This window comes from Myiozetetes cayanensis, unplaced genomic scaffold, assembly GCF_022539395.1.
Source record: "Myiozetetes cayanensis isolate MyiCay16 unplaced genomic scaffold, myiCay2020 scf13, whole genome shotgun sequence".
Classification (NCBI taxonomy): domain Eukaryota; kingdom Metazoa; phylum Chordata; class Aves; order Passeriformes; family Tyrannidae; genus Myiozetetes; species Myiozetetes cayanensis.
The window spans coordinates 15,553,190-15,571,267 of NW_026086937.1; the positions used below are offsets into that span (position 1 = coordinate 15,553,190).

An 18,078-nucleotide genomic window follows, 5' to 3' on the forward strand; every position below is an offset into this window, starting at 1 on the left:
CTTGTATGGCATTTGTCTCAGTGATTTATGTACTTCAATGTTGGAAATCAAAAAGTCACTGCCATCAAAATTACACTTTACAGTACTTCATGAGGAAAGAGGAACCAATCTCCATTATCTGCTGGACAGGACAGGAATTATGGAAAGCAGTACAAAGCCTTATAAATCAAGTTAAATACAAAATAAGAACAAGGACAGAACACTGGCAAATACCTGTACCTTAAAGAGAGGGGATGGCAAAGATTTCAGCTAAAAGAATGGACAGAAGTGGACAAATCAAACAAATTGTTTTACTCAGAGTAGTTACAATTTCCTTTTACTATTTTATTGTAACTAATACTGTACCAGGTGAAGAGTTCTATACTGAAGGGATTCTAAAGACTGCATTAGAACTCTGATTAATTGTTGGAAGCAGCAGGAGTGACCTCAAAATAGGTGCCATAGTAAAACAGCCTGCACTCTTTTGCCCATCTAGTACCTCACACAAGGGTTTCCTAGCGCTTTAAGGTGAAAAGATGTCTTTTCCCAGAGAGAGAAAATTTCAAAAGGAAAGAAGAAATATTCCAGTCCTTCAGAGCTTAGCTTTCCAGATTGAAAAAAAAAAATAAATCACAAAACCTGAATTTTAATTCCATCCACCTTATATTTGAGTAAAATTAAGTACATGTGAGGGAAAAATGGTCTTAGAAGAGCATGAAGGAAAAACGTCCCCTGGAGACTAGGCCTCTGCTTCTCCTCCCTTTTACTTCATCCTCAAACTTGGGTATATTTTTTTTTAATACTTAGAGAAGCACACTTCTTCCTTACAGGTCCATGAACTTTCCATTTGGCTTTTCTGGTTTGGAGAAGTGATGCAGCAGGCAAGGCAAGAGCATACAGGTGGTCAGGACAGCTGCTGCCTTACATAGCACTCAAGAGGCAGATTAAAGATGAGCCTTTTGCTTGCATGGTGGCAGGATTTTGACTTTGCCACGCACTTGCAAATTTTCAAACACACCTGTAAGAAACTTCTGAGCAAACTACTCCATATCAACTGAATTTAAGAAGGATTCAGAAGTCAGGCAAACAAACAAAGCAGTTTCATGCCTCCTCAAAGCATGATAAAAGTATTTTAAAGGAAATCCTGATTACATTTACACTTACCTTTGCTTTCTGAAGGGGTGCCATGCGACAGCACAACACTGCAGAACAGTTTTTGCAAACTTCCATGAACAGTTTCTCATGTTCCCTGAGTGCAAGAGAGAGGCTGGTCCCATCCACAACCAGTCCATGCTGGATAACATGGTCTTCCTTTATTCTATTCAGGGATAAAAATATTAACTTTGTATCGGTGTCACAGAAAAATTTCAATTTGCTATAAACTGTGCTGTTGGCCAGACAGTAAACAAAGAAGTTAATCTGTCAGACAGACTTCTTCTTCTAGTCCTGTTATTACTAATTTTTCTAAAAAGGCAACTTAATTTGTTTGGCACATTCATAACAGAGATTGTCGTAAAATTTGAAAATGAAAGAAAACCAAGCTGAGACCATCACTGAGACAGCGACATCTCAGGTGTTTTACCTCTTGGCAAGCTGCCTCAGTTGTTCTGCACAGGTACTGTCTGACTTGTGCTGCACCAGCTCAAGGATGTTCATGGTTCTGTGGAAGTGTCCACAGGACAAGCTGACACTCACAGCTGTCTCGTGCTTGTCCCCAGTGAGCACCCACACTTTGATACCAGCCAACCTGAGGGCCTCTATAGTTTCTTGGACTTTCTCCTGCAGTCTGGAAACAAGGAAAATCTTAAGTAACCAATAAAACACTTTACCAAGAAACAGCTCACTCTGTAACTCCATGTTACCACTGTAACCCCACTGCCAGGACAAGTTAAGACTGCATTTCCAATGTCACATCTAGGGTCAGAGAATCACAGCCTGGCAGATGATACTCTGTTACCAGCAATAAAACAAAGGCCTTGATGAAACAAAAACTGAACTCAATCCTGCTAAGGGATCAAAACTTTTTCATAAGCATACCCTGATTTAAATTATTTACTGCAACTATTCCATTTCACAATACAGGAAATCTCTCCTGATGAAACACAGCTGTGCATCATTGTTATTAAGCCAAAATCAACTGGTACAACTTGTGTTTTGAATGCTCAATCCAAAGAGTGGCAAACATACTAAACAAGAATAGCACAAAACTTTTGATGATAGTGGGGGAGTTTTTCACATATCCTATTTCAGAAATAAATCCTAACTTATTGGGATTGAGTGTAGTTAGCAGTAACTCCATTGCATACTTGTCTTCTACTCCTGTAGCCCCAAGTAATTCCAGATCCCTTTCTATGAAGTTGAACACATCTGCTAATCTTTCTTCCCGTTGCTGTAAGGCAGTCCTGGCCTCATGAAGGCGTTTGCCAATTTCTTGATACTCCTCAGGTGTGAATCTTCTGTAGGCTACGCACAAAGTTCTTAGTCCTTTCTGTGAGAAAATAAAAGACCACATTCAGAGTAGACAAGATTCTGATCTAACGAGAAGGTGTCACCTGTAATTTGTTCACTTCAAGCCACAGAATTTATTCCAGGTGAATTTTCTTCTGATCAGCTGGGCGAGCACATGCACTTACCAAAGCAAATTCATCCACATGTATCCTTGTTTTGTCTATTTCTCCACTCTTACTACGAGGAAGAATGGAAGATTCTGCTCCTTTTGTGAATAAAAGCTTTTCCCCTACGAAGTAAAACAGAATAGAAATTAAGAATAATGCCATTTAAGGAGTTCTCAACTGTAGCTTTTGCATTTTCTGATGACCTACCTGAGGGACTCTCTACAATGACACTCATTCGTCTGCGATTTGGATCAAACTCCAACACGTGAAGCAACTTGTACCTGTATTTTGTGTTGTAATAAAAGAGGGAAGGGCAAGAAAACATTTTAAGAAATAATTTTCCAAAGACAATTACTTATAAATAGACTCTTACACCACAGACCTTTCCTCAAAGTGTCATTTTTATACAGAAACTCTAAAAGCAATGCTACCACTGATGACCAATCACTGCCATTATTCACTGGGCAACTCATTGCTTTTCATCACTTTCTTCCATTTTGTAAGAATAAAAGGCTCTTCTACCAATAGGAATAGTCTCCTGAATACTAACTTGGTACCTGGAGATTACAAACAGTTCCTATTTCTTTATCCTTCTGTCATTATTTCAAGTGTAACTTTGAAAACTACATTTTGTTTCTAACATTTGTAAACAATCTACACTGTTAAAAAACAGTGTGTGTGCCCTGATAACTGGACTAGTTTTTTATGTTACCACTAGTTCAGAAAATTAATTTCAGACATTGAACTTTAAAGTATTGCCAACTGACACAGATAAAATGGGTAAAAGGAGTTATGAGATACTGCAGATATACAGTTATCAATAATATTTCTACTCATTTTGTGAAAGTTTGAAATACATAATTAGATTATGCACAGATGAGAGTGATTCTGGAAACTTCTAGAGCTGAAAGCAGAAACTCTAGGACTTGAATATGCAGTTCAGTTTTCCAGCTCTACTACAGTCTCAACCTTTGAGGAATGGGAGAAGATACAAACTGTTACAACACACACCTACACAGAGTAACTCACAAAATTCTTGCATCTCAGCTACAATTGGTAAGGAATAAGATGCAAACTGTCTTGAAGACATCAAGGGAAAAGCATTAAATAGAGCACGCTGTGGAAAGGCAAGGTTTGCTTATGAACAGAGAGGACTGAGAAGAGAACTTTACATTAATCAACACTACTGTTCTGTCCTTCAAAATAAACAAGGAATAAAAATGAATACCTCTCTGGTTTTCCAAGGCTTTTTACTTCCATAGTATCTCCACTAATTCCAGTAAATACTACTCCAACCCTAAAAGGAAAAGAAAACACACATTTAATTTTCACTTTAGACAAAATGCCTATTGATGCAGGAAGGGGAAGGTGGCAGGGAAAAAAAAGAGACATTCTTATACTCCGTTACTCTTCTCTACTTCTAGAGAACATTAAGAATGCCCACTTTCTGCAGTATTTATACAATTCCAGGACACCTGGAGTTTTGTGTATTTTATATGTCCATGTTTTCCCAGGAAGCTGTCAGGGCCAGGCCCTGGGCTTTACAAACATCCTGAGCAATCTTTACAGCAGCTTTCAGCATGGACTGCCTGCCCTGGGAAGCAATTTCTGTGTTAGGCACTTCTGGCAGCCCAGCTCACCGGCTTGCAGCTTCAACCAAAGCTTTCTCATCTGGGGAAGAGGCATAATACTCCAACGGGGATGTTATTCCGTTGGCATGCCAGGGACCATCAGCACCATCTGTCTGATCTGCATTGATCTGCACTGTATGGCAGAGACAAACTGCCTTCAAGAACAGTTCCTCCTCTTTCACCTGTAAGAAACAAAAATCTTGGTTTGTAACATTTAGGTATCAACCCAGTTCTGAATGCTCTCAAAAAAAATGTTTTTACTTGAAAATCTGCCAAGTATTTCACGTTAAATAATCTCGTCTCAACATGTTTAATAAATATTATTTGTTCAGCAACACTTACTATCTTCAAACTATTCAGAAATTCTGATTTATGTTGGGTTTTTTTCATGCTAACCGTGCAAGAATATTTCTCTGAAATACAAAACACTTTCTATCTAAGATGACTAATGGTGGGAAAAGCAAAGTGTCTTACCAAACCATGTCTATTTCCATCTGGAGAATCTTCAGAAAATCCCTCTGGAGTTAGTTTACCATTGACCTCTTGGTACTTTATCCCATTAATGGAGCACTCCCGAAACTGCATCTCATTTTCAGTTAATGTACCAGTTTTGTCTGTAAACACATACTCTACCTTTTGTAAAAGAAAACAAAAAATACCAGACTTGGAATTGCATATACTTGTTAAAAGAAAAAAATAAAAAAATCTCAATTCACGCTTTCTACTACACCTGTTGTTTTGATTATGTAAGATTTTAGTTTTTGCCATCACATCTCTGTACCTTATTTTAAAATTAATCAAAGCATAACCAATAAGAACCCTGCAGTAAGGAATTTTAATATTAAAAACTAAGTAGAAAATAGGTTTAAAAAAAAAAAAAAAGAAACAATGCATTTTTTACTCTACCTGTCCCAATTCCTCATTGAGGTCTGAAGTATTTACTTGTGCTCTCTGGTTTGTTTCTTCGTGATAGAGGTCAAGATCCCAGCCAATAAAAAAAGATCCAAGAAATTTCTGCATCTCGACAGTCACATAGAGTGAAATAGGTATAATAAAATTGTAAAGTACCAGAAAGGCAAGAAAATCCGAAATAAATCTCAGGATCTACAAGGGAAAAAGGAAAAAACCGTGAAGATTACAACAGTCATCAGGTGAAATGTGGTGACTCAATTGTGTTTCAATATGCATGAAAAATGACAAATTGAAAGAACCAGAGAAGACCAAGTCCCACATCCACATGAGAGAGACAACACACCCAGTGACATCGCAGGCATTCCCAGGTTGCCCCAGTAACACGCCTTCAGACTGATGCAAAAAGTCTGCCTTAAGCAATGACTGGATGTTTGAATTCTCAAGTTCATTAATCTCTGCCTATCTTACTGAATCTGTCAGGAGGGCTGCCAGTTAATGTGAACTGTCACGGTGATTCTATTTTCAAAGAGGGTCTGAAAAAAGCAACGTGCCCCCCATTCCAAACAGCATGACTCATTTAGGCTTATCTAAGGAACCATAAATTGTGAAGGCAAACAACTGATATTCCCTGCTGTCAGAGGAATCTGCAAGGACTCTGTGTTGTTTTAGGACAGCAGAGTGACAAGAGGGCTGCTGTCTGCTGGCATTCCCCAGTGATCAAGACTCATGACAAGGGACCATGTGGACTTCCATGGCAAAGACCCCGTTTATGCCTCTTCAAATCACTGTGTTCAACACTTACAACTGAGGCAAACACCCACATAACAGGACAGAAACTTTTTATTAGGTATGAAAATTTTAACAAACTCTGAAAGGCAACACTACAGCCTCTCTGAAGTTTGTTTTTCATTTGGACAAGAAACTCAGTATCTGAACTGTACTTTGAGAAGACTCTTACCAATCCTTGAATATTGAGCAAGGGAGATCAGAGATGAGAAAAAAACAGGCCATCTCATTCAAATCTACCAGATATTGGTGTAGAAGAACATTTTAAATAAAGGGAAAATAAAAATAGTGAACAGTTTGCAAAGCTAAATAATGTTTGTTCTTCCCAATTAGGGAGTGCTGCTATAATTACTTAATAAAAGTCAGTAATTAAAGTGTCTGATAAAAACTCATCAAGTTCTGTGCCTAAAGAGATTTTCCGAAGTAAACCAGAAAATATAGACAGAAACCAAGAGCATAATTCATGTGAGAGAATATACACAGAGAAGAAGTGACAATTAATGAGGTTAGAGAGTTTCTTAAAGCGCTATCTGTGAAACAACAAACTGCACACACAGGACAGATGGACAGAGAAGCGCTCCAAGTAAGGAGATCAGCATGTCGAGAAATGCAAAGCAGATTGTGGAAGTAAACACGTGAGAGAGAAAAACAAAGACACCACAGAAGGAGAGTGACACTGCAGAAACACGTGGCTCTCTGTGTTCCTGATGGGAAAGGTTGAGGAAATACTTCTCCCTGTTCCCTTCAGAACTGAAAGGGCTCCACAGGCTAGTCCACCTTGCATAGCCAAAACTTCAAATTAAGCTCCTGAACGGCTCTGGACAAAGGTACACTCACACAGAAATCAAAAATTATGCAGAAAGCAGAAAAATACAGAGTGCTTAGAAAAAGAGAAACTTCTCAGAACTGCAGGTTTCAGGAACACTCCGAAGCATCCCTCCAATCTCTACAGAAAAGTGAGAAGGCAGGCAGGAGCTTGAGCAAAATTACAGCCTGGCAAAATTGTCTGAACCATCTCAACATCACAGAACACATAAAATTCCTGAACTGTGAGATCACTGTAATAGGACACACCAGAACAGCCATCCTCCTCCTCTTTTCATTTATGGAATGACAAAAGACACCCCAAAGAACAGTAACAAGAGCACAGAGTATTAGAAATACGTTCTAACAAAGCCCAAAATTTTCAAAAAGCTTGGTCTTTTCATAAAGGAAAAAAAAGTCCAACCAGTAACAGAGGTAGATATTCCTACACCATAGTGAGGCTACATAGGACTAACACTCTCAAAACCACTGAGGCTTGGATCATGGGATACTTACACCTACATCCAAGAGCAGAGACATAATAAATAAGACATTCAGTATCTTGGCTGAATGTTCCCCAGATGTGCAACTGGGTGAACTACATTACCTTACTGCTGTTTCTTTCATGCTCTGTTTTCTCATTGTACCAGGGCTCATCCCATTTCTCTTCAGCCTGCCATGCATACTTTAAAATAGTGCTCAGAATGGCTTCAAAGAGGAGGATTATTAGATAAATAATCAAGAAGGAATTCATGGACCTATAAAGAAGCAAAAAAAGAAAAGCAACTTCAGCTTGTTTCACTCAATCTGTTGACACACTGTGGTTACGTGAATGAACTTACTGGACAGCATTTTAAAAAACATATCCTGTGCTTAAAGGACATAAATTTTCTATGTGACAAGCAAGCAACAGAATGGAAAAGAAATCCTACATCTTACTAAGATAAAATCTCCATATAGCAGTATGAGGACTAGACTAAGGTGCAAGAACATCCCAACAGCCAACCTGTGTCACACCTGCTGTCTAAGATTTTGGGGGCTGACTTATCATTCTCTTCTTCCTCGAGTTTCTAGCAAGGCTGTGAAGGCAGTACAACCAACCACACTGGAAACCCAGGGCTGCACCTTTTCTTTCAGTCAGGAGAGCACTGCCACGTGCACCTGACTATTTAACCCAGGCCATGCTGCACCAGGATCAGTCACACCTGTCTCTATATTCTGTCACATCTTTCCACCCCTTGCTTTGATGACTGAGGGTTTCTTGTGCACACTACAGTTCTGTTTTTATGTAGCTACAGAAGAACAATCAATCCCACGCTTGCCTAGGAATTCCAGGAGGCTCTCTCAAGAGTTTTAGTAACTGGAATAAAGGCAACATATATCAGGACTTTTCCCTTTAAAGGAAATCATGAAATTCAACACATAAATCTCTACTATAGTAACACCTATCCTGTAACCTTGAGTAAGCCTGGGTATTTCCACTTCACACACAGCTAAAGAATCAATATTAAAAAATTAATTTTATCTTTACAGCTTCCTACCAAAGGCAAGGCAATCAACATTGTCTTCCCTTGCCTAAAACCCAGCAAACCCATCAGGATTTTAAAGTTACAGAGGAAAAACTAAGTTAAAGCTCTATGAATAAGAGAGGTATTAGAAAATAAACATACTTTTCTACTGCTGACCGTTTCTGAGATTTACTCTTGTAATTTAATGCCATCTTTGTCTCCATACCTGTATACACTGCAACACCTGGGAAGGAAGGGGGGGAAAGAGTTATACTTTACTTTCTGCATCTACATGTTGCACAACTTTTCATTTTGACAGACGTAGGATAAAAGCAAAAGATGGTATTACTTTTGTGTTTACTTCAGCACAGTGGTGAGAGTATTTTGTAGGTATTTGCAGTATTCTACTATAGTAAAACTACTACTGAAGTAATTTTAACACCTACTTTAACACTGATCATTATTATGACTGTACTGCTCAATATGTATTTTATGGAAATCAGAACGGTAAATCTCAGGAGAAAGTCTTGAACAATGGGTAGCAGTAAGAACAGTCATTTATCCACTGAAGTTAAGTTATTCCTTTATCAAACCACTTCAAATATTTTCACAGAGCAGAGCTGGAACTTTATATCCTTAGAGAGTCTTCAGCACAATACCATTACTTTCATCTATAATCATATCCCCTCAGGTAACAGTCAGCAAGATTATTACAATTTCTTCAGTGCAAGTAGAATTAAAGCACAGTTCATCAACATGCTTTAAGAAGAGAATACTCTTTAAATATTTAGATGTCTACAAACCAAATATTTCTTTAGTGTTTTTTAATCTTGCTCCACGAAGTAAGAGACTTTCAGGCCCAAGAGGTCTAAAAAGAAATAGAAATACCAGCATTTAAAAATCAGTCGTTCTGTATTCTGTAAAACTAATGAAATCCAGTCTCCTATGCAAAGCTGTCCTATATTCCCTATGAATTCCCAATGCAGCAACTTCAACCCCATCCTCATTTAGGTCCATCTTCAATCATCTCACACGCCACACCCACTCATCTCCACAGAGCTCTCTGTTTCATTTCAGGTCTCCTTTGGACACTGCCATCCTCTCCCACCACTGTTACACATCCCATAATTACTGATTGAGCTACAGATTCCAAATGGCTGGTTCAGAGAGACCTGCAAGTTACTCAGGAAGTAAGTAGGCAAAAAGCCAGGTGAGCTCACAGTGCACCAGGAATGCTATTTTAGGTTTGGCTAACAACCCATCTTACTTCTACCCCTCTGACAAACTGAAATGATCTAAAAAGTTCAAAATTTTTCATACCAAACAGAGACAAATAATTAAATGGTCACACCACCACACCACAGCAGTGCAAATTTTACTTCCTAACACAATAGTAAAAATTTCATAAATGTTTTTCTGCAACACAATAATACATTCATTTCATTAGCTAAGTTAACTCCAAGTTAATTCCCAAGTGCTGGGACAATAAAGGTCTAATTAGAAACAAGGTTAATTTAAGGTTAGAGCCATATGTTCCACTAAACAAAACTTGAAGTTCCTTTGAAAGCATAACCTGGAGTTACTCAAAAAAAACCCCAAAAGCCAAACCCACAATCCACTTCCTACAGTTAAACATTTAACTTAATTAATTTAACTTAAATGTTACTGCAAATGTGACAGTTACCATCACAAATACCATGTGCACCAATTATACACACAGATTACGGTGGGTTCTTTAAATTACACACACATATGTTAATGTTTTAGGCTAGACTCAAACTTCAGCTGAAAAACTGAACTAAAGGGGACTAAATGCTCGAGCATTTAAACTTTTCATATGAGAAACATAATTTTTATTTCTGGATCCAAGTTTATAAAACCAGTCTGACAAACCCAAAATACAAAACCTGAATCATTGCAACACAGTCTAGACAAGTTTATCTTTGAGAGACAGAAGATAAGCTTCGCTAGAAGTCAGAACTTGCAATTTTTTTTTCCACACTCCCTTTAAACTGTCTCTGTTTTATGTTACCAATTAAATTATTTTGATAGATTATCCCAAAGCTGAACCTCTCAGTCTTGAGAGTAATGGATCCTGAAGAGTTCAAAGTGAAGTAGGACATGAAGCAACCTTAGAAAACAGCTGAGCGGGGTTTTGGAGATGGTATGAGTGAGGTTTTTTGTGGGAGTGGCCAAGGCAGTGCACTTGGGGCCAAGTGACCTTCTTTCTACATCCCCATATTTCTTGCAAAAAACACTGACAAATCCTTGATTCACTCTGAACTCCAGGTCACTCCTATCTAAAATTGACAAACGTTTGCAAGCCTCAAAGGAGTCTCTCAGACTGAGACTTCCAGTTTTTCAGACTGAAGCACACATTAGATGGAAAATAGCTCAAGTAGAAATTTCACAAAAAAAATAAAAAAGGTGTAGTAGGTAATATTTTGGACTTTGGAAGAGTGAAAGAACCATAACGAATTTACCTGTTTCTATGACAAATTTATACATCACAACACAGCACTTCACCTTTTCAGAAGAGGTGACAAGGGTTTTTGGAAGCGTGACTATCCACAACCCTCACCATAAAATAATTAAATAACTTAAATGCTATCTATTCCTGAAAATGTGGCCATTTCCTGTGAGTGAGTTCCATGTCTTTATTTCAAACCACAACCTTTCTCACTCCTCTTCTTCCTATTTTCCCTCCTGCCCTGTTGGGGTGGGGGGGATCGAATGAGCAGCTGTGAGGATGCTGGTGGCTGGGGCCAGCAATCAGCAACCCCCAGCAATTAGTAGCCTTTTCAGGAAGTCCACATGTAGATCTGTAAGTGGCTTCACATCTTTATTCTTTTATTTTCACATGTTTAGGCGTATGCTGCTTGCTGTGACTGCACAAGGAAAGGTGGTGAGCACACCATTATGTGCACACAATTACGTGTTGACTATTACAGATGTAAGCACTTATCTGTACAGTCCAGTTAGTGCAGCAGCTCAAAATACATACTGAAAGCTACAAATCTGTAGCAGAGGCTTTGTTCAAACAGACCTGTAATTTCTAGGAATTTCAACTGCAAAAACACCTCCTCAGTCCCTCTGATAAACAAAGGATGGTATCTGCTGAAGTTTACGTAATACACCACTGGAAATTGTTTCAGATCAATAAATGCTTTAATTAACAACTAGCAACAAAGTGTACCAGCTGATTACCAGAGCCTAAAAATGACCCGCTTCAGAGCGGCCAAGCCTTCCAGAAGGTGAAGTATTCAGCTACAACTGACAACTTTCAGTAAAAATACTGCTCCCTTTTACATATTCAACAGTAACTCTTATTTGTGATGGTCGTGATTTTAACCACCTTCATGCATTCGAAATAACCATCTTAGAAAATGTGACTCACCGGACTATTTCTTCAGCTTGTTGACTTACAGTTATTCTTCCAACAAATCTAAGAAAGATGGGAACGTCTTAGAACTATCTACATAAAGACTCAAAAATGTAAGAAGTCTGTATTTACAAAGAAGTCTTTAACGGTTCACAAGTACAAAATAAAACAATATGGCAACACTGGCACTAATTTTACAAGAGACATTTAACAACAGAAACATTTATCCTTCAAAAGAACAGTCATCTGAGAAAGCCTATTAGGTTTCATTAATAACCACCAAAGATTATATTTCTACTCAATTAAAACAGATTGTGACTTTCTGATGATTCAGTAAGAAATAATTCCTCAACAAATGTAAGCTAGCATATTACCAACAAGAAATAGTAATTTTTCTTTCACTAAAGCAAATCTACTCTGCATTTAAAATCTGACATTTGCATATTTAGCATGACCCCAGCTACAAACAGGGACATAACTTCCATAGCAACTGTACCTTAATTTGCTAAATATCAAATATCTGAACTGCTGCTCAAACTTAGTATCTTAGTTTTAATTAATTTTTTCCAAAGACCCCAAAGTTTACTGAAGAATAGCTGTGATACTTGGATTTTTAAAACTATTATTTAGTAGCTGTCATTTTCCACTACACAATTCAAAAGAAACTTGGATTGGAATATCACTTTTGCTCCCCACGATGTCTAGCACATTGCTTGCTGATGTTAAAGCACACTCAGACATCTCTGTTTTTAATCTATGGTTTTGCTGCTGAAGAATGGACTTCAAATCTTAAGCACGTGCAAAATAAATGTGGTCAGCACATATCTTTGGAATTAACATAAGCTTACAACAATTTGCTACAATTTGAGTTAATTTCACCTTAAAATATCCTATACGGTACTGAAATCTCCTGGCAGAACCCTATACAACTAATTCTCCAAGCTGATCAAATTCATAGGTCATTTAATTTTTTTAAATCAGGAAACAAGTTTACTGGTTAGAACAGAAATGAACATAATTAAAATACAAAAGATAAATATTTATTTATTTATTTTATTATTTATTTAATATTGAAATACTAAAACTTGCCACTTGCAGCTTTCAGTAAGTGCATATGTATAAACACAAGCTAATTATTAAAACCTAAAATTCAAGCAGATGTCTGAAGCTATTTTAATCACAGCAAGACCGATAACATTCATAACATTAAACACCTCATTTTGATTTAATTTCAAAATATTTACTACTAAAGTGATACCTGTACAGATCTGCTTCTGGCTGCTGACATTCTATAACAGCTACCAGTTTGTCCAGGTTGGCAACAGACTGCAACACTGCTGTTTCTGGGACTGCAATGTGTGTCTGTAAAACAGTGCCCCTTAAGTTAACACCAGGCAGCAGGAGGGGGTATTTCAACAGGCTGGACTAAAAATGGCATCCTAAATTAACTGTATCACAAGAGTAACCCAGACCTTAAGGTTGGTCTCTCCATCCAAACTCGCAGTGGTGACATGGCATGACCCGTCCACTCGGTCAGACGACAGAAGCACCAGGTCAACAGGAAAAGTCTCATCTTTGGCTACTCTGACGATGTCCCCCACCTAATGAAGTGAACATAAAGGGAGTTTTAAAAGAGCAGAACTCATTTCAGCATTGTTACCTAACGACGATCAAACAGGCCACAGTGATCAGCAAAGAAACAAGAGCTGTATCTGTGGGACAGAAACACAATTTTCAGTTTGTCCTTTGCCACATACCCGAATGTTTTTAGATCTGGTTTTCACAAGGCCACCACTTCGAACAACATAAACTGGAGCACCGTTGACTTCATTGTCTGCTTTATGTCGTAGCCAATCTTCATAACCCTGTGGAAAACACACAGAAGTTCACTTCTTAAGTCAGTGAGCTAAAAAGCTCACTAACCATCTCCTAAGCAAAGGTGCTTCAAATTACTTCCTGCATAGTCTGAATATAGTCACTAACTTCTCTTGAGTGTCTACTAGAGCTGTTACTCAATAACCTGGGAAACCTCTTGATTTTCACTCACAGGAACAAGTAAATGCACATAAAGCAGCAAAAGTGGAAACGAATCTTAACAGTTCCATATTCTTAGAAAACAAACAGGCAGTGACATTTTCTGCAGATCAGATGACTGAGCAATCATTAAACCGTTGATCTGTATGGATTATTATACCACAAATTTGGGAAGAGTCAGTCCCCAGGCTCCTTTATGGATTCCTTTTTTTAAAAAAAGGAACAGACTGAAATTACTTCCTCAAGTCATACCAGACAGCACTTCTTATAGTTACTGCCATAGCCTATGCATGAAATCTTAATATTTCTTAATTTTGTGTGACATGCTGTTGACAGATGAGCTCTGTGTAGCAACAGAAGATGACTGAGAAGGTTTTAGTTCTTTGTGAGTCCTAATGGAACAGTTTGCAGCAACTGAGCTTTTAACTAATAAATTAAGCAGTTTTTCTTTAATTGATATTCTGCACCTCTTTAAGCCTTCTTTATCCCATGCACACAAATGTGCAAACATTCCTGATCGTGAATCCAGGTATATTATCCCCATCCTATTTTCCTAAAGTATTTATACATTGTTTATTTAATCTAATAGCATTAGATCATAATAGCATAATAACCTCTAATCCCAAGTCTAGGTACTGTTTAAAAAGCCCCACAAGCAAACGCAAGAAATGGATCAATCTGTGGATCAACTGCCTCTTACATCCTGGCAAAACTCCTGCAACTCATTTGCAATAACAGAGAGATTTCCTAAAATGCTTTTCTGTAGGTATAAAACCTGTGAAAGAGTTAAAAACATTTCCTTTAAGTCTGCAGACAGAAGGAAGGAGCCGTGTGAAACAGCAGGCATAACCTCAACTCATCCTACAAACATTACATGAGTGTAACAATACAAAGAGTACTAATGCAGATGCAGTTTGGAGAGTTCTGCAGTTGACTGGAGTCTGCAGGGAAGTTATATGATGAATTTTGTACGTTAAAAGTACAGTTTTGCAGCTCTACCTTCATGTACCTCCACTGTTACTGGCACAAATAAATAAAGACAGGACAACTGCACTACCTGGCTTTGAAAAGAAAGGGGAGAGGGAATGGGGAAAAGAAAAGCAGCTTTATATGCCAAATGCTTAAAAATAAAAAGTATGCAGTAATAGCAGCCACACACACAGATTCTGGAAAATCAGAATCCTAAAGCTCCTAAGACTCTTTTAAGAATCCTTCCTAATCAGTACGAAAAAGCAGGAGTCAGTACCTACAGCTCCTTGTTAAAGGTGACTGACAGAAGAAAACAAGGGTTTAACTAACATCCAGTAACCTTGGGGCATTTGTCTCATGGACCTGAACAGCTGAGCAACGTGGGCATTTGGCAAAGAACTGAAATTTACCGTCTTTAGAAAGTACAGATTTCAGCGCTTTCCCCATCTGACATCCACTGCCTCCAACCCAAGGGTGACACCTCACACCAGGGAATTCTTAAGAGCCAACTTAATGTGGTCAGTTCAAATTCCCCCCAAATTTACCTACTGTGGCATTTTTGAGAGTTCCTTACCCTCACTTGCAACTACTGGAAAAATACTGTGACAAAGAGAGATGCAATAGGGATACAAGGAATGTTGCTTGAAAACTGTGTGAAGAGAAACTAAGATTAAAATCCCTCAATTAAATTATATTCCTAAGTCCTGTTTAAATAACTGCATCAATGTAATTGAGAAACAGCCTGCATTTTATATGACCAGGTTTTTCATTCTCAGTTTAGGTCTATAATTAATCAAAACCTTCAAAGTAGTTGTTTATAATTTACCTGACAGTCAAGTAAACATCTCTGTTCAATCAGCTAAATACCTATAACTTATTGGACTGAGTTTCCTAAAGTTCCTTGGGAAATACCTTTTTTTAAATTTTTTTTTTTTTTAAATTTTTTAAAACTTTTTATTTTTATTTGTTTGCGAATTTTGGACTCCTCTGAGGATTGTGTATAGACCTTCACAGGCACAAGGAGGAAAGTGCTCTGGCTAACAGGACAGATAAAATGACACAGCATGAGTTGCACCACTTTGCAGTCTAGTATGTCCTTCTTCTGACCTAGGTGCAATTACACTTCTAAGAAAAAGTTCTGCCTCCTTGGCTGAGTTTAAAATAAGGCTGAGTTCTGAAGTTTGCTAGAGGTGCCACATTAACTGGTCTTCTGGAAGCAGGGGAGAGTTCTTCCACCCACTGCTAAGCTTCTCAAACCTGCATATGATTAATGCTTCTATTTTTCACCTTCATCTTTTGAGAGAATATTAAATTATAGTTTAACATTTATCCTGATATAACTTTGTACAGAACTGGTGCCCCACAGCTTTCAAAAAGGCATTTCTTTCCTTAAAATCTGCTTCCTACGACAGAAAATGGGAGCTGATTCTGAGGCAGTACTGGGCATTTTCCCCTCTGCATTCCAGCAGAAGGTTTATCTTTCTTCCCTGTCTGAAGGCAGCCTGTTGGAAATAGCACACTTAATTGTCCTTCCAAGGTAACAGCTTGTGAGTATTTTCTGCCTTCTTTGCAGCACGTAGGATAAACATGAGAGTCCATTAGATCAGTTTAGGTGGCTCCAATAGTCCTTGCAGAGATATTGAGACAGCCAGGAAACTTCCTGATGCTTTGCAAGTCATGAATGATCTGAAGTTTCTCCAGAAAGGAATGACAGAATCTCTATTCTTTGCAATTGATGATAAGATACTTAAATTTCCCAATATAAAACTGGACATCTGGAAACAAGGTGGTGTTAGATTATTTTGGCCTATTTTAGACTTACACAAGTCCAACTTCTTTCTGGAAAAAAAGTGATCTAATATTTATAACTCTGTTTCATAATCTCTTTTAGTTCACACAGCTTTAAGGAATATTATCCATTGCCTACTTATGATTCTAGCTCTTGAACATGTGATGTTTTTTTTGGGGGGGTGATGGTAAAAACAGGATTAGGGCACTCTACATACACAAACTGCACAGCAACAAGACTAAATATTAGTCCAGATACCACTCCAGCATTAAGAACCCCTCTGCCCCATTCTACCCTGTTGAAAGCTAGAACTATTTTTACTTTTGCCCTATTTCTGGGTGCCTTTGGGTGTTACTGGCACAGAAGGCAAATTGAAATTCCAGCTGTAGCTCTGTAACAGTCTCCTGCTTATTTTTCCGTTGCTAGACTGCATCTCTTCCCCAGACAGCACTGTCAAACCCTTTGAAGGGGATAGTTCCTGAAAATAACCTCCCTGCAGAAGAGATTATAATTTCTATCCACATCACCTCTTTATTTATGAGCTTGTTTCTTTCTCCTCTTGCTTTAAGGGTTTAAAGACATAAGATTTTTTTTTCTTTCTTTTTCTTTTATTTCTACATTCTCATTCCAGGGGCTCTAGGCCTCAATATGGTGCTCGAACGAGATTTCTGGTAAACTCGGAAGATTTTTCTTATTTCAGGTGCCATAAAGCACTCCAAAATGTTTTATGCAACCGAAGAAGAAGCAAAGAAAACCAGAAGCTTTCTAAACTGGAGCTTTTACCTGGTACAGCATTCCATTTCATACATACTTCACACCATGGAACACACTCCTTGGGGCCAAACTTGCCTTTCAACTACTGACAAACACGGACTGCCCCACTGCTCCATCTACCCAAGCTCCTTTCTCAGTGTGTGATGTGGGAGGATTGGTTTTGATATGCAGTGAGGTGTGCCAAAGGAATAAGTGAGGAGCTTTCAGAAAAGGTCTTATAACAAGTGACATGTAATGTTTAGACAAAAATGCTGCCTGACATCATTCACTGTCCATTTGAGGGTACTGCAGTGAGTCACTGAGCGCTCGACAACTAACCAAATGCTGAAGAGCTCAAGCATCTAACAAGAAACATTAAATACAAAATCCTTTCTAAAAATTACACTCTTTTATGTATTTTTAGCATCTGAGCATTTTCTTGGTCAGACTCTGTTAAGCAACTTCACCTTCAAAAGGCTTCGTGCCACAAGACTTTTCCCCTTTACCTGTTTTATGGCTGTCACAGTTATGACAAAGAATAATGGCAATCCACTGGTAATAGGACTGGTAGGGGTATCTATCATGAGCTAAAAGAGAAGAAAATATGAAAGTTACCTCAAATTTTATTTTTACAATTGTACTTTCAAAAAAAAAATCAACAAAACCTCACCCTAATGAAGTAAGACAACAACTATTTTCCAAATATCTCATTATAAACTGTATTTTTACTGCATTCCCTGCAGTATTTCTGGAGCAAAACTCAGTTTCTGACACCTAAATAATATATGTAAATAACGATGCAAATAAAAGGTTCTAGGTATAGAGCAGCCTCAGTCACATTTGTAATTGCATGTGACAATTTTAAGAGTCCTTAGTAAAAGGAAGATTTTACTTCCATTCTACAAAGATGAACTCA

General features: G+C 38.0%; 1 protein-coding gene across 14 annotated transcripts in view; it reads right to left on the reverse strand.

The window, feature by feature from the left end:
• The window catches only part of ATP11B (ATPase phospholipid transporting 11B (putative)), a 65,539-nt gene that overhangs the window by 29,039 nt on the left and 18,422 nt on the right, over nt 1-18,078 (reverse strand). For all 14 annotated transcript variants that reach the window (XR_007627996.1, XR_007627995.1, XR_007627994.1 and 11 more), the window contains exons 4-20: nt 17,669-17,749; nt 13,375-13,482; nt 13,090-13,218; nt 12,876-12,979; nt 11,633-11,680; nt 9,039-9,103; nt 8,398-8,479; nt 7,335-7,485; nt 5,132-5,329; nt 4,700-4,858; nt 4,235-4,407; nt 3,823-3,891; nt 2,802-2,875; nt 2,613-2,716; nt 2,286-2,467; nt 1,562-1,765; nt 1,144-1,297 (exon numbers count right to left, since the gene is read on the reverse strand). Coding sequence is in view for 10 of the 14 variants with exons in the window: in XM_050308656.1 (XP_050164613.1) it covers nt 1,144-1,297; nt 1,562-1,765; nt 2,286-2,467; nt 2,613-2,716; nt 2,802-2,875; nt 3,823-3,891; nt 4,235-4,407; nt 4,700-4,858; nt 5,132-5,329; nt 7,335-7,485; nt 8,398-8,479; nt 9,039-9,103; nt 11,633-11,680; nt 12,876-12,979; nt 13,090-13,218; nt 13,375-13,482; nt 17,669-17,749 (2,085 nt within the window). In the remaining 4 variants the exon portion in view is untranslated. The remainder of the gene's footprint in view (nt 1-1,143; nt 1,298-1,561; nt 1,766-2,285; nt 2,468-2,612; nt 2,717-2,801; nt 2,876-3,822; nt 3,892-4,234; nt 4,408-4,699; nt 4,859-5,131; nt 5,330-7,334; nt 7,486-8,397; nt 8,480-9,038; nt 9,104-11,632; nt 11,681-12,875; nt 12,980-13,089; nt 13,219-13,374; nt 13,483-17,668; nt 17,750-18,078) is intronic.